Source organism: Cajanus cajan, chromosome 9 (assembly GCF_000230855.2).
Source record: "Cajanus cajan strain Asha chromosome 9, NIPB_CcT2T_4, whole genome shotgun sequence".
NCBI lineage: Eukaryota > Viridiplantae > Streptophyta > Magnoliopsida > Fabales > Fabaceae > Cajanus > Cajanus cajan.
This window is the reverse complement of record NC_138525.1, coordinates 56,566,567-56,580,136: the sequence shown is the minus strand read 5'-3', so window position 1 is coordinate 56,580,136 and position 13,570 is coordinate 56,566,567. Positions and strand designations below refer to the sequence as shown.

At 30.5% G+C, this 13,570-nt stretch overlaps 2 protein-coding genes across 2 annotated transcripts; one reads left to right on the top strand and one right to left on the bottom strand.

Moving 5' to 3' along the window:
• The first annotated feature begins 4,754 nt into the window (after window positions 1-4,754).
• Window positions 4,755-7,424, top strand: LOC109809832 (transcription factor MYB64). Its single transcript, XM_020373237.2, has 3 exons — window positions 4,755-5,952; window positions 6,085-6,211; window positions 6,525-7,424. The coding sequence occupies exons 1-3, from the start codon at window positions 5,624-5,626 to the stop codon at window positions 7,269-7,271; spliced, it is 1,203 nt and encodes a 400-aa protein (XP_020228826.2). The 5' UTR covers window positions 4,755-5,623; the 3' UTR covers window positions 7,272-7,424.
• A 3,833-nt stretch (window positions 7,425-11,257) lies between these two features.
• Window positions 11,258-13,570, bottom strand: LOC109795231 (cytochrome P450 86A1). Its single transcript, XM_020354670.3, has 2 exons — window positions 12,855-13,570; window positions 11,258-12,373 (listed from the first exon to the last, which is right to left on the bottom strand). Exons 1-2 carry the CDS (start codon window positions 13,532-13,534, stop codon window positions 11,485-11,487), a joined length of 1,569 nt encoding a protein of 522 aa, XP_020210259.2. The 5' UTR covers window positions 13,535-13,570; the 3' UTR covers window positions 11,258-11,484.

Sequence of the window (13,570 nt, the reverse complement as noted above, 5' to 3'; positions counted from 1 at the left end):
TTTATTAAATAGGCTCTACAAATAATTTTAAATTTATTAACCCTAGTAATAATAATTAATAATATAATATATTATTATTATTGTATATATTAATATATAAAGGAGATACTCAATTTAATAATCACCTTGGACTTCACATTTCGTAGACCATTATACTTCTTTATTATTAAAAATATTAAAAAAAATAATTTTATTAAACTCAAGACTTTAAGGTGAAAACCAACTATAACACTAGTTGAAGTAATATACTTTTATTATTTAATCTTAATTTTTATTTTATTTTTAATAGAAATATGAAATGTCTCGATTCTACTAGTTATTATACTTATTTTTTATATTAAGATTCAACAACAGTCAGGTTAGAACAAATTTATACTTGATTTTATTGACTCGATACTTTATCAAGCGATTTCTTTTCTAAATTTAAATCTAACTCGATCAATACCTAAAATACATAAAAATAAGATTTAATCAATTGGATTTTTCAATATAATATATCAACATTATAAATAGTAAAATCGTAAAATAAATAAATAAAAACTTAAACTAAGGTGTGTGCATACACACACACACACACACACACACATATATATATATATATATATATATATATATATATATTAATATAATATATATTAGTAATTGGTGAGTTATGTTTGTTGGGAGGATTCAAAACTAAGATCTCTTTATCATTTCAATCTTATGTTCCTCCTCTCATACCACCTAAACACTTTATAACTCTGTATTATAATATATATTTTAAATGATAAATATCTTATGAATATAATATCACATTATACATGTGACACTCATGTTTAGAGAAAGTAAGAGCTAGTGTGAGAGATCTCCTTCTTTTATTCCTTGGTTGAGACCTTCTTCTCCTTTGTGCAACAGATTGGAGTAGTTGAGAGGTTTTGAGTTGCGATGTTGCTAGTTGAGTTCGAAACCATATGAAATGTATGGAACATCCCTCTCTTCCCCCTTTCTCTTGCTGATTCTGGATTTCCAAGAGGTAAGGGAAGCTTGCTCTTAAATTATGGTTGCTTGGCTATTTTGGAGTCCTTTCTTATGCGAAGGAATTTGCATGAGTTATGAATTTCGCAAGTTGTATACTCTTGAGTGGTTTTCTTGAGTGATTTGGACCAAGACAGAATGTTGATGGTTGCATGTACTATTTTGAGTTGATTTTAAGTTAATTATGATTTACGCGTGTTGGGTTTTGTGTTGCATGTGGTTGGAGTTGTTGATTTTCATATGTATTGGACGAAATTGGGTTCTACATTGTGCGGGAATTGATACCACATCGGGTGTGGCTTCAAGATGTCGGGCGTGACCTCAAAAAGGAGTCTTTGTCTCACTCACGTAGGGCACTAGATTGATGGTGCCAAGTGTGAGGAGAGAGTCGTCTCGAGTTGAAATTTCTCTAGGCGTGGATTGAATGACGCCAGATGTAAGGAGAGAGATTCATCTCCGCCTAGGTTCACGCTAGGCGTTGAAGGGTGTGATGACACCAAGCGTGAATCAGGTAGAGGCCCTCTGCCTGATTGGGGTTGGGCATGGGTTTTGCCATGTTAGGTGCGAGAGAGTGGGGCACTCTCTACCTCAATCACCCCATGGCACTAGTGATGCGATATCAGGTGTAGACAAGATAGGAAACTCTCTGTCTCGATGGCGTCAGACATCAATTAAGTAATGTCAGGCACAAAGTGCCTATTGCTGAGTTGTTATCCTATGATGAATTATAATTGAATGTTGTTGATAAAGTTGTTTATATGTTGAAGGTAAAGTTGTTTATATGTGTGGTTGATATAAATGTCTTAATAAAGTTACATAGATGCTAGAGGTAAATTATGTTGTTTTAAAGTTGATTTTCCCTTTAGGATCTATGTGGTTTGATATGGAGGTAGTTGAACCATATCCTAGTTGATTGACTAACCGAGTAAAGTATGAAATCAAAGACTTGATCTCTAACTTAATATTGGAGGGTAGTTAGTAGGCTAATCTCATAAGTGGATTAGTGTTGCAAGTTAATGTCGTGGCATGCCCATATCCAAATTATTATACCTTAACATAATACCATACTTCCTTGTTTAAGTGGTAAAACTTGAAAACTTAAACTAAATTGTTTATATCTGACTCCCTTTGAGGCCTAATGTTGTACTATACCTGACCTGACTATAAGATAGATCTAACGTCGTAATTTGATAGGGTCAAATCACTTAAACTACTCACCTATATTATAAGAGATCTCCTTATTAATTGACATGTGTGACGACATAATTAGTTGTTAATACATGTATGCTGAGATGTTGATTATAATAAAGTTGATAAATGTTGAGTTAAGTTGTGAGTTATGCTATTGTTGATATATGCTTTTATTGCCTTTATTGTATTGTTGTATGTTATCTCTTTCATAAGTTTATCCTTCTTTTCCTTGTGCTTGAGACTATAATGATTATACTTAATATATAAGCAAGGCAAAATTAGGTGGTTAGTTGGACGGATAGTGGTGAGTCACATTAGAGGTGACTTGTTTTGTATGACTTTCTAATGGAGTTATGTTTTAGAGTCATCAACTGTTCGTCTAGAGAATATTTTTGTAGTAGTTTAATTCTGATGGATGTAGTATATGTATTGGATTTTTAAATATTGTGTGTATATTCCATACATTATGCTTTATGCATGTTTTAATTAACTTCCACTTAATGTCAATTTTTAGTAGTAGTGTGGTGACCTGTTGGATTGTTACTTGTTACAATACAAAATACTATCTATTAAATTAAAAAATATTATTAATACACAATAGTTAACAAATATATTTTAAGAAAATATAAGAGAATAAAAGACATCAAATCAAGTTGGGATAATCTAGGCATAATTAAATCCATCCTTAAAATACATCGATATAAATTTAAGATATGAACCTATCAAAATCAACTTAAATTTAAGATATGAACCTATCAAAATCAACTTTAGATAGAATTAGGTTAGTAGGTTGAATTGAATCATGTTCACCCCTACTTCATACTACCCAAACACCACCACTGAAGGGTGACAAAAACATGTGTGTTAGGTAAACTTACCTAACCGGTCAAACTCACTCCTAATTCATATATTTTTTTGGATAATAATATTATTAGTGTAAAATATTTATGAATTTTATTAATGAATAATTTTTGTCGAAAAGTTTGATTGATCACTATTAATAATATCTCATTATTCAACCACATTTTTTCTATTACCAAAATTTAAACCCAAACCCACTAATATTTATTGTATATATAATTAAATTCATATTTTATAATAATTGAAAAAAAAATATACACATATTAATAAAATAAAATGAATGGGTTAAAAAAAATAAATTAATATTCATTTTAATTTATTTTTTTTAGGTTTTCACGAGTGAATCCGTTAAACCACCTCTTAACAATGTGGGTTATTTTCTAATCCACTACATTTATTATTATTGTACATGTTTAGCAAAAGTATACACACTGGCCACATAAAATATTAAAGCGCTCAATGCTTCGCTACATTTATTATTATATATTGTTTAAAAAAATACACATGCTGGACACATAAAATATTTAAGCACTAATCACGAATGCTTCACATTCTCTAGTTAAGCATTCCTTCCGATTCCTATACACATCTCACCCACACTTGACAAAATCGTTTGACACATGCACTTTTGTTGGAAGTGCCCTAATTACATAACTTTTAATCGGATTCTTAGGCATATTTTCATTAGGGTCTAATTACGATAATATACTCTCTTTTTTCAACTCATTTTTAGAGATAAAATAATATTTTCACTTATGATTCTCCTAAGAGCGTCAGTAACCAACTAACGGTTAGACGATTAACTAACACAATAAAAAAAATATGTGAAAATTTAAAAGTTTGAATGATGGAAAAATATTTAATTTCAATATTTAGGTGACAAAAAATGTGCAATTAAATTTATAAATAATAAATGAAAAGTTATTATTAGAAATCACATAATTCAATAAAAAATAAATAAATGTTAATAATATTTTTTTTATTGTATTCATTATTATAGATTAAAATTTTAGCTAAATTCCACTTATTTTTCCTTATAAATAAATATAGAATATGCAATTTTGGTATTCTAATTTTTAATTCTATAAACTTAGTAATATAATCTTATAATAAAATTTGTTCATCAATTCTTAATTTTGTAACGTTAGTCATGATTACATGATGTAAAATAATTAATATTTAATAATAATATTGAAATTAAATTTTAATTTTAATTTTTATTATGAAATAAAAATAAAGACTAAAAATAAAATTTAGTCTAAATATTGTTAAATATTAGTTATCATATTATTTATTTAATATCAAGTGATAACCAAAGTCACAATTTTAGCAATCATATCAATGAATCGATAACTCATGAGGGATCAAAATAGTGAATTTTTATAAATTTTGAGACTAAAATTGTGTAATTAAGTTTTGGAAGACTAAAATTGCATATTGAATAATATAAAGAGACTAAAAATGTAATTTAACTTAAAATTATTATTTAAAAATTAAAAATGTAGACATCTAGATATTCTAAATTTTTAAATTTAAAATAAATTTTAATTAGGTCTATAAACTTAAAAATTACAATTAAATTATTAATCTTTTATAAATTTTATAATTGCCTAATGTGTCCTAAAAATGAGTTTATAATAACTTGAAACCACACAAAAAATTGTGATGATTTTATTAACTTCATGTACCAATTATTATTTTTTTTATAGACAAATCTGTAATTGTGAGATATGTGACTTTCAGTGACCAAGTATTGGAAATCAAACCTGAAACACTAGGTCAACCCTCAACTAAATTTTTTAATATAAGAATAATAATTTAATAACAAATTTTTAATTTAGCAAGCTAATTAAAAAAATCATGATCCCCTGATGTATACTTTTTTAAGAAAAATTAATTAATAATAATGAATATAGTAAAAAGAATTCAATAACCTTTTCTTTTCAGTTTTTGTCAAAAATAAACATTCTTTTTAGCTTACGATGGAGAAAAAGATAAATATAATATGATATAACAAAAAATAAAGAAAAAGACATAAAAAGGTGCAAGATAAATGTAAAATTTAAGGTATAAAATAATTTAGATATAGAAAAAAGAAACTTTTCTTAATTCATTTCTTCCTAATACTATGTATGATAGAGGATTAAAAAAAAACCCAGCGAATTATTTTTAAAATAAAATATAATAGTGATTCATAACTGAAAATTAAATAAAATTTATGTCAATGCAATTAATTAGTTTATTAAGATGGTATTAAGTAATAATTCAATATCAATTAAATCTAATAAAAAAAATTATAAACAAATAGATTATCAGCACCCACTGATCCCTCTCCACACAGTTTTAATTTGTCCATAATGAATTCCAGGAGTTACACTATCATAATTAATTCCCGACCTTAAGCACACATTTAATGCCTACTAATTCATATTCATATGGCATATTGTAATAATTTCACCTAAGCCTCAGTATTTGTGAACAATTTTTTCACCAAATAAACCCTCCTTAAGACTTGTCCATAAAAGCAATACTTTCCCTTTTGATGTAGTCTCCTTTCATGGATGTCATGGTGAGAGGTGGAAGTCATGGTGCTAATGACTTTCAAATTTATGGGTGCGAAAGCAAGCCTTCTTTGACTACAGCCATAGGCATAGATAGATTCTTGCGTGGCCACTTCCCACACCAGCAACAACAGCTAGCAAAGAACAATGATGCAAGTGTTTTTGCTGAAGAGGCTTTGAAATGGACAAACCCCAACCAAACCCCTAAACTCTGCCTGAAAGATATCCAAGTTTCAGGTAAGAATGTGAAACTGGTGGGAAGGAGAAGCAAGAAACACTCTTCTGTGCCCTGGATCAAAGGACAGTGGAATAAAGAAGAGGACAGGTTGAATAAATATATTAAGATCAGGCTCCATTTTATTTTGTATTTTTTATGTTCTAGTTTGATTTTTGTGACTATACATTTATATTTGTTCTAAACTTTTAAGTTGGTTTTCGTTTGGTGTGATAATTTAAGGAAATTGATAAGGTTGGTGAAGATATATGGTCATAGAAAATGGGCTGAAATAGCAGAGAAGTTGGAGGGAAGGGTTGGCAAGCAGTGTCGAGAAAGATGGAATAATCATTTGCGTCCTGATATTAAGGTTTGTCGATGCTTAATATTGGTCATACAATTATATAAACCCCTAAAGTTAGTTGCATGACTATGAATCTTCACTATCAAAATGTGCACTCACTCTTGCATGCCATTACTTTATTACCATACATCCGCGATTGATAAAATCTCGAGCACAATATTGGTCACAAATATATATATGAATTATTCATATATGATTTTTCAGACATAATTTTCATTTTATTGATTTTTATTGATAGTTTATACAAAATTCAGTAACAATGGAAAATTTAATCTGTGTATATTTTATTTTCCTGGCATGGTAACTGAACTTTTATCAGAAAGATAGTTGGAATGAAGAAGAAGAGAAGATACTAGTAGATAGCCATGCAAGGCTGGGAAATCGATGGTGTGAGATAGCAAAACTTATTCCAGGAAGATCAGAGAATGCCATAAAGAACCATTGGAATGCCACCATAAGGAGACAGAATTCAAAGAGGAAGAACAAGAAAACAAAGAGATCTAATGGAAAGCCACATTCCTCTGTACTTGAAGACTATATCAGAAGCAAGACCACCTCCATCAACCCCAAACCTGGCATCATCACTGCCACAGATACAAACCTTACAACAACACTCTCACAGGACAATGCACCAAACCCTAATTTAAACCCTGTGTTCCCTGAACCTTTTGTTAATGAAGCACTCTTCATGCAACAAGTTTTCATGGATAATAATCAGAATCATAGGTCACTTGACAACGTTGAAGCCTCTAAGTACAGCTCCAAGATGTGTCCAACTCCAATCTCATACTTAGATTATTGTCAAACAAATGTTGATGATGCGGGTGAATGTGGATTTGTGTATTCCCTCCAATACCAAGATAACATGCACTTGATCAATGATAGTCTCTTCCCTAGAGAGACTCACACTAGCCACTTAAATTACCTTCATTCAGATCCTTATCTGTCTCACTCACTCAATGTGGAACCTGGTTATGGGAATCAAAACCTGAACATAGATTTTCGTCATCATGGTTGTTCACAAGGAAAAGCAGAAATGGATTTGATAGAGTTTGTTTCTTCTTAGTTCATGATGTCTGTTATCGGAGTGGTCGTATTGTTGATTTTGGATTTGAAGTCGGATTCGTGTTTGTTTCCTTAGTGGTTAATATTTGGTTGATGGTTTAAGCGTTTTCGGGTTGTTTATTGGAATAAGTCATAGCAACGTTAATTTGGACTTCTTGTCTTCAATAATATTTCCATGGAATTTACTGCATTGCTTAATTATTCCACTTTCCGTTGTTATGTCGCTTTCATTGATTTTCATTATTGCTCAAGTTTTATAAACTTTGAAATGTTATTAGAACTTTTGGTATTCCCAATTAAAAAAATACTGTAAAAAAGAACTTTTGGTATTTTGTAACTCTTTTGACACAATTAATATTCTTAAATCAATTTTATGATTAAGAAAAAATAGCCATATTAGAGAAAGGAATAAAATAAATCATGACAGATTAAAAATATATAGAGTGGAACTATTTTATAAAATTAGTTTGATCTATTATTTATTATATATATATTTTTAAAAATGGTCATCTTTAAAAGTTTGGTTTAGTCTATTTAAAAATCTATTTTACTTTAACAATCTTAAATAGACATATAAATTTAACTTTAAATAAATTAACCAATTTATTTTTAAACATATGTGTGACTATTTTTCTTTTAATTTTCATGATAAAAAATAGTTTACTCCATTATTAATAAAATTTAAAGTTTAAAATAATAAAAAAAAATTAATGTAAGAGGAACAAATCTTGCACATACACTAACACACACTCACACACAAGTATAATAAAAGAATAATCTTATATAAAAAATTTCTAGATATTTCTATTTTTTATTTCTTGATTTTATATTAATAAAAAGTTTAAAACAATTAATTAAATTAGTAAAAATATAAATATATTAATAATTTGATTTTTATATTATAAATTTATTTATTTATTTATATTAATGTATAATATTTTCTTATTATATTATATACATAAATATATGTTAATCTATTAGGTCCATAACAAACTTTTTTATAAGCCGTCAAATTTTTTTAAATAAATAAATTTTTTTGAAAATTTGAATAATTAAATCTAACCTTTTTGTTAAATTAGGTTATATATCTTTATTTAAAGTCTAACGTATTTTCATTCTTACTAATATTATTCTTAGTTGGAATTCAGTTTATTATGTTTAAATATTTTATTTTTAATACGATAATTAAAATGTTTTAATTAGTTATGAATTATTTGAATATTTATATGCCAATATAAATAAGGGTGTTTTTTCAGAAATAAATAATAATAATTTTTTATTTATAAACTAATAAATTAAATACTTAAAAATAAATCAATAATCTTAAGATGAGAAACAATTGAAATGGAAGAAATAAAAACTTTTATTTCAGTGTAAGTTCACATGTTGAATTGAATTAGTTTTAAATAGAAAAATCATTCGATCTAATCATTTTAAAAAAATAATAAATAAAGTTACTCTAAAGCAGCATTTTTTCACGTAAATTGTAACTAGTATGTTAAGGATAATGCTAAAAAAATAAGAGGTGAATATTTTTTTATTAAAAAATCTAACATATTTTTTTTTTCAGTGGTTTCAAATACATATACATCCGAGAGCAGAGACTTTTAATGTTTTTGCCTATTTAGTACATTAGGCAAGATAACAACAAGACAATGGTAAATTTATTATTAATTATACACACTAAATAAAACGTATGAAGACAAAATTTAATCTCAAATATCTAATATGAAAAAGTGTGATGGCAATTTATAAAGATTCATTCCGCTCTTTGTCATTTGTATTGAAAATTGTATGACTTAATTTAAACATTAAGATATGAAACGTACCGCATGCGTCTTGTAAGTCATCTTTGCAATATACACACTTAAACTTTAACATTATCATCAAAATAAATTAAATAAATAACATCCAGTTCTACGTGTATTATAAAATATTGGGATACAAATAAGTTTTACATCGATAAAATAAGATAAAAAATAACAACTTATACAATACAAACATATTTTAATGATCAAGAGACCTTTTAGGTGATGACCAAAAGCAAAACTGTGAGGGTTTATGCCCAAAGCGAACAATATCTCATCATTGTGGAGTATGTTTTGTTTAATGACCTTATAAAAATAACCCTCATAACCCCCTCATAACATATAATGTGATATATAAAGACAAATTCTGCTGAATGAAAGGTTAGGTCCCTTTAATTTGAGGGGAGGATTATAACTTATATAATACAAACATACTTCAATGATCGATAGGATTTTTAGGTGATGACTAAAAGCAAAACATACCACTGTTAGGAACAAAAAAATCTTCTTTTCTTTTACGCACAATAATGATAATGAGAAACATATAAAAATAACATCATAAAAGAAATAAAAAAAGATCATACAAATTTATTTAACGTGATTCAGCCCCTCATGCTTACGTCCACAAGGATGTTCATTATTTATTTCAAAATGTGTTACATATATTTTGAAAATCATCCCTTCAAGTTTTGTGGGTTAAACTTAAAAATCCCTTCCTCACAAGTTTTATGGCCGAAACTTGGAAACCCCCCTTCATATGATCTCCTCTCTCATTTAAGACGGTGACCCTCTCTACAGATCGGGTCCCTTCATATGACCCCCTCTACATGAAAGGTTAGGTCCCTTGTTTGAGGGGAGGATTGTAACTTATATAATACAAACATACTTCAATGATCGAGAGACCTTTTGGGTGATGATTAAAGCCCAAAACGACAATATCTCATCATTGTGGAGTATGCTTGTTTAATAATTTTATAAAAATAATTCTCATAAAATATTCCCTCAGACAAATATCATAAAATAACTCTAACATATAAGATGCTATTGGTTGGAGTACTTAGATATCAGGATGGAAGAATGATTTTTTCTTATACTGCAAATATTGGATTTTGTTTGATGGTTCATGCTGAATTATGGATCATCTATATTGGAGTGACAGTGGCCTGGAATCGAGAGTTTAAACCTTATTGTTGAATCTGATTCTCAGATTATCAATCGGGAGTTTAAACACTTATTGTTGAATCTGATTATATTACCATTAATATGCTCTGTAAAGGTTGTGGTGATCATTATCAATGTATTGATTTGATGCACAATATTCTTTCTTTTGTTCAAGGTGGAGTTGTTATTTGTTAGACTCATGTGTATAGCGAGGTGAACCAGGTGACAAGTAAACTTGTTGTTTATGAAATATCTCTTATTAAGAATTTGAGAGTTTTTTATTTTGTTCTTCCTTTTATTGCTTATGCTATTTTAGCTTATGTAAACTCAATTTCTTTCCCTTGTGAACTTAATTAAGTTTTGTTGGAGCCTTGGTCCGGTATTATCACAAAAAAAAAAAATCCTTTTAGAGCTTGGATCTTTTCACGTGGCATCATTATACCTAACAGAATTTCAATCCATAGCTATAATAAAATAATAATTAAAAAAAAGAAAGTATATAATTTTAGAAAAACATAAAATAATCTAAATAAAAATTTCAGACACAAAATCCATTTCCTTCCTTTTTAGCATCCAATGTACCTAAAATTCTTGTTTTATGATTTTATGAGATAATGTCACTTTATTTCATTTTCATTTTTTTTGTTACAACTAGGAAAACGAATTAATGAGCAATTGATTGATTTTTGAACTAGCTAGTTGAGTTTGAAAAACCTTGTCTCTTCTTAAAAAATAAGAAATTTCTTTTTTAAAAAATTATTGATAGTATTATTTTTTTCACATATATATTGGTATATTAAATAAATTCATAATTACATTCTAACTTTTCAAATAAAGATAAATTTGTAAATTTATGTAATTAATTATTTAAAAGATATTCATTGCCTAAAAAGATAAATAATATAAAATTGAAGAAATTATTTTTATAAGTTTTTTATTTTAAATTTGGACAATATTAATTTTAAACAGTTAATGTAACTAAAAATTATATCTAAACCAATTTCAATTATAAATTACATTAAAACACATACTCTTATTATTAATCTAATTTCTTCCATAAAATAAAAATAAAATTTTCAACACAATAAGAACTTTTTTATTTTTTCTATTTTTGGAAGGAAAAAAAAAACAATGCACAAACTACACTTGTAGCAGCACTCACATTGAAATATAAAAGGAACATAAATACAAAAAAAACACACACTGCAATTTGCATGCATTTCTGCATCATAAAGCACCCTCACTTTACAGTGACGTGGCATTCCCTGTCTCACATCGAAGTTCACGTGGATGCAAGAACACCTTCAGTCCATTCTTCATGAACAAAGTAAGAGACATCTTCTGCTCCACTCGGTGACCGGGAACCAGCGATAGCCGGTAACGCAGCAACACAGCAGCAGCCACTGATTTCATTTGCAAGTAAGCCAAGTCCTTGCCCAAACAAGTTCTCGGTCCCGCATTAAACGCCACGAACATGAACCCATCTTTCGGCGGTTCGAACCGGTCACCGCGAACCGAAAGCCACCTCTCCGGTTTAAACTCCAAGCAATCCTTTCCCCACACTGTCTCCACCCTCCCTGCAGAGTATATCGAGTATGTCACCGTTGATCCCGCCGGCACCACCGTTCCATCCGGCAACACGTCGTCGGCGACGGCCTGCTTGAAGTCCTGCGGAACCGACGGGTACAAACGCAGCGTTTCGGCCAGCGCAGCTTTCAGGTACATGAGCCGGTCCGCTTCGGCGAAGTCGAGGGGGTCCTCTGTCCACCGGCGTCTGTCTCTGCCGCGCGTGTCGGTGAGGACGGTGGCGATTTCGTTGAGTATTTTTTTCTCTACGCGTGGGTGGTTGATGAGGAGCCAGAAGAACCAGGTGAGAGCGACCGATGAGGTGTCCCTGCCGGCGAGGACGAAGTTGAGGATGATGCGCTGGAGTGCTGCGGCGGAGAAGGGATTTCCGGCGGCGTCGCACTTCTTCATGAAGCGAGAGAGCAAGTCGTCAGAGGGAGTTTCCTTGCGGTCTGCAACGGCGTCGTTCATGTAAGCTTCCACGATTCGGAGACTCTCCTTCAGCCTCTTTTCGAATCCAATGCTGAGAAGCTTCTGGAACCTCCACACCATACCTGGATAAAGTAACCTGTTACACCATAAACTATTTTTCATCAAGGTAGGAATGTAAATAGTCTAGGTACTATGTCAGACTTTCATATACAACTATTATTTATTCTAAGTAAAGTTTATATATTTTGTATTATTTATCATAATTTTTTTTAAGATTTAGTATGACATTTTTAAAAGTTTATTTATTTATTTAATTATATCGATATTTATGTATATTATTTTTTATCATATCATATAATTAAAATTATTAAATAGACTAATCTATTAAATTTAACATACTTTTTTATGAGATGGAGTCAATCTTTTTAAATAGATCATATCAAATTTTAAATAAGTTAATAAATTTTTATTTAAGATTTGACATATATTTTTCATCTATAATAAAAAAAGCAAATATATATAAAATACAATGATGTGCTAGTTAGTAGTTACATATCACTCTTTTACATATCATATGTTAAACTTTTGAGTAGTATAAAAGGAGAGTTGTTATAAACCTGTGCATGGTGGCTTCAGTGGCAGTGTCAAAAGCAACAGCGAAAGGGTTTTCGGGAAGCTGAGGAGAAAGCGTTTCAGGATCTTTCCCGAAAGTAAGTCCACAAATGTTATCAAACGTCAAGCGCAGAAGAAGGTCTTGCAAATCCACGGAGACATGATCTTTGGTGGCTTTATCCATTATACACCACAAACGGTTCTTAATGGACCTGTTAACCCAACGAGACATGCCCTGTTTCAAAGTCCGTGTAGTGAACTCAAGGGCCGCGGTTTTGCGCTGCATGAGCCACGTGTCCCCATCGCTGTTGAAGATGCCCTCGCCCAACAGCTCGTGGAAAGCCTCCTGCCACTTGGGCCCTTTCGGGTAGTTGTCGAACCGGGCCCGGAGGATGTGCTCGAGGTTCTTGGGGTGGCACGTGACGGTGTAGAACCCTTGCTTGCGAGCAAGGAAGGGGAAGGGGATGATGCATGTTTGGTAGGTGGCGGAGGCACCCGCGGCACCGAGGTTTCCGGCTATCCAGTCGTGGACGCGGTGGCGGTTGTTGATGAGGGCCGGGAGGCTCCCCACCAAGGGCCATGGTTTTGGGCCGGTTAGGGTTTTGGCGAGGAACTGGAACCAAAGGAAGTAGGCTGAGAGCAATGCTGTTAGGGTGAAGATGAGAGGAAGAGTCTCCATTTGCATTGTGGTGTGGTGGAATTAAGATAGTGCCAAAGGGTA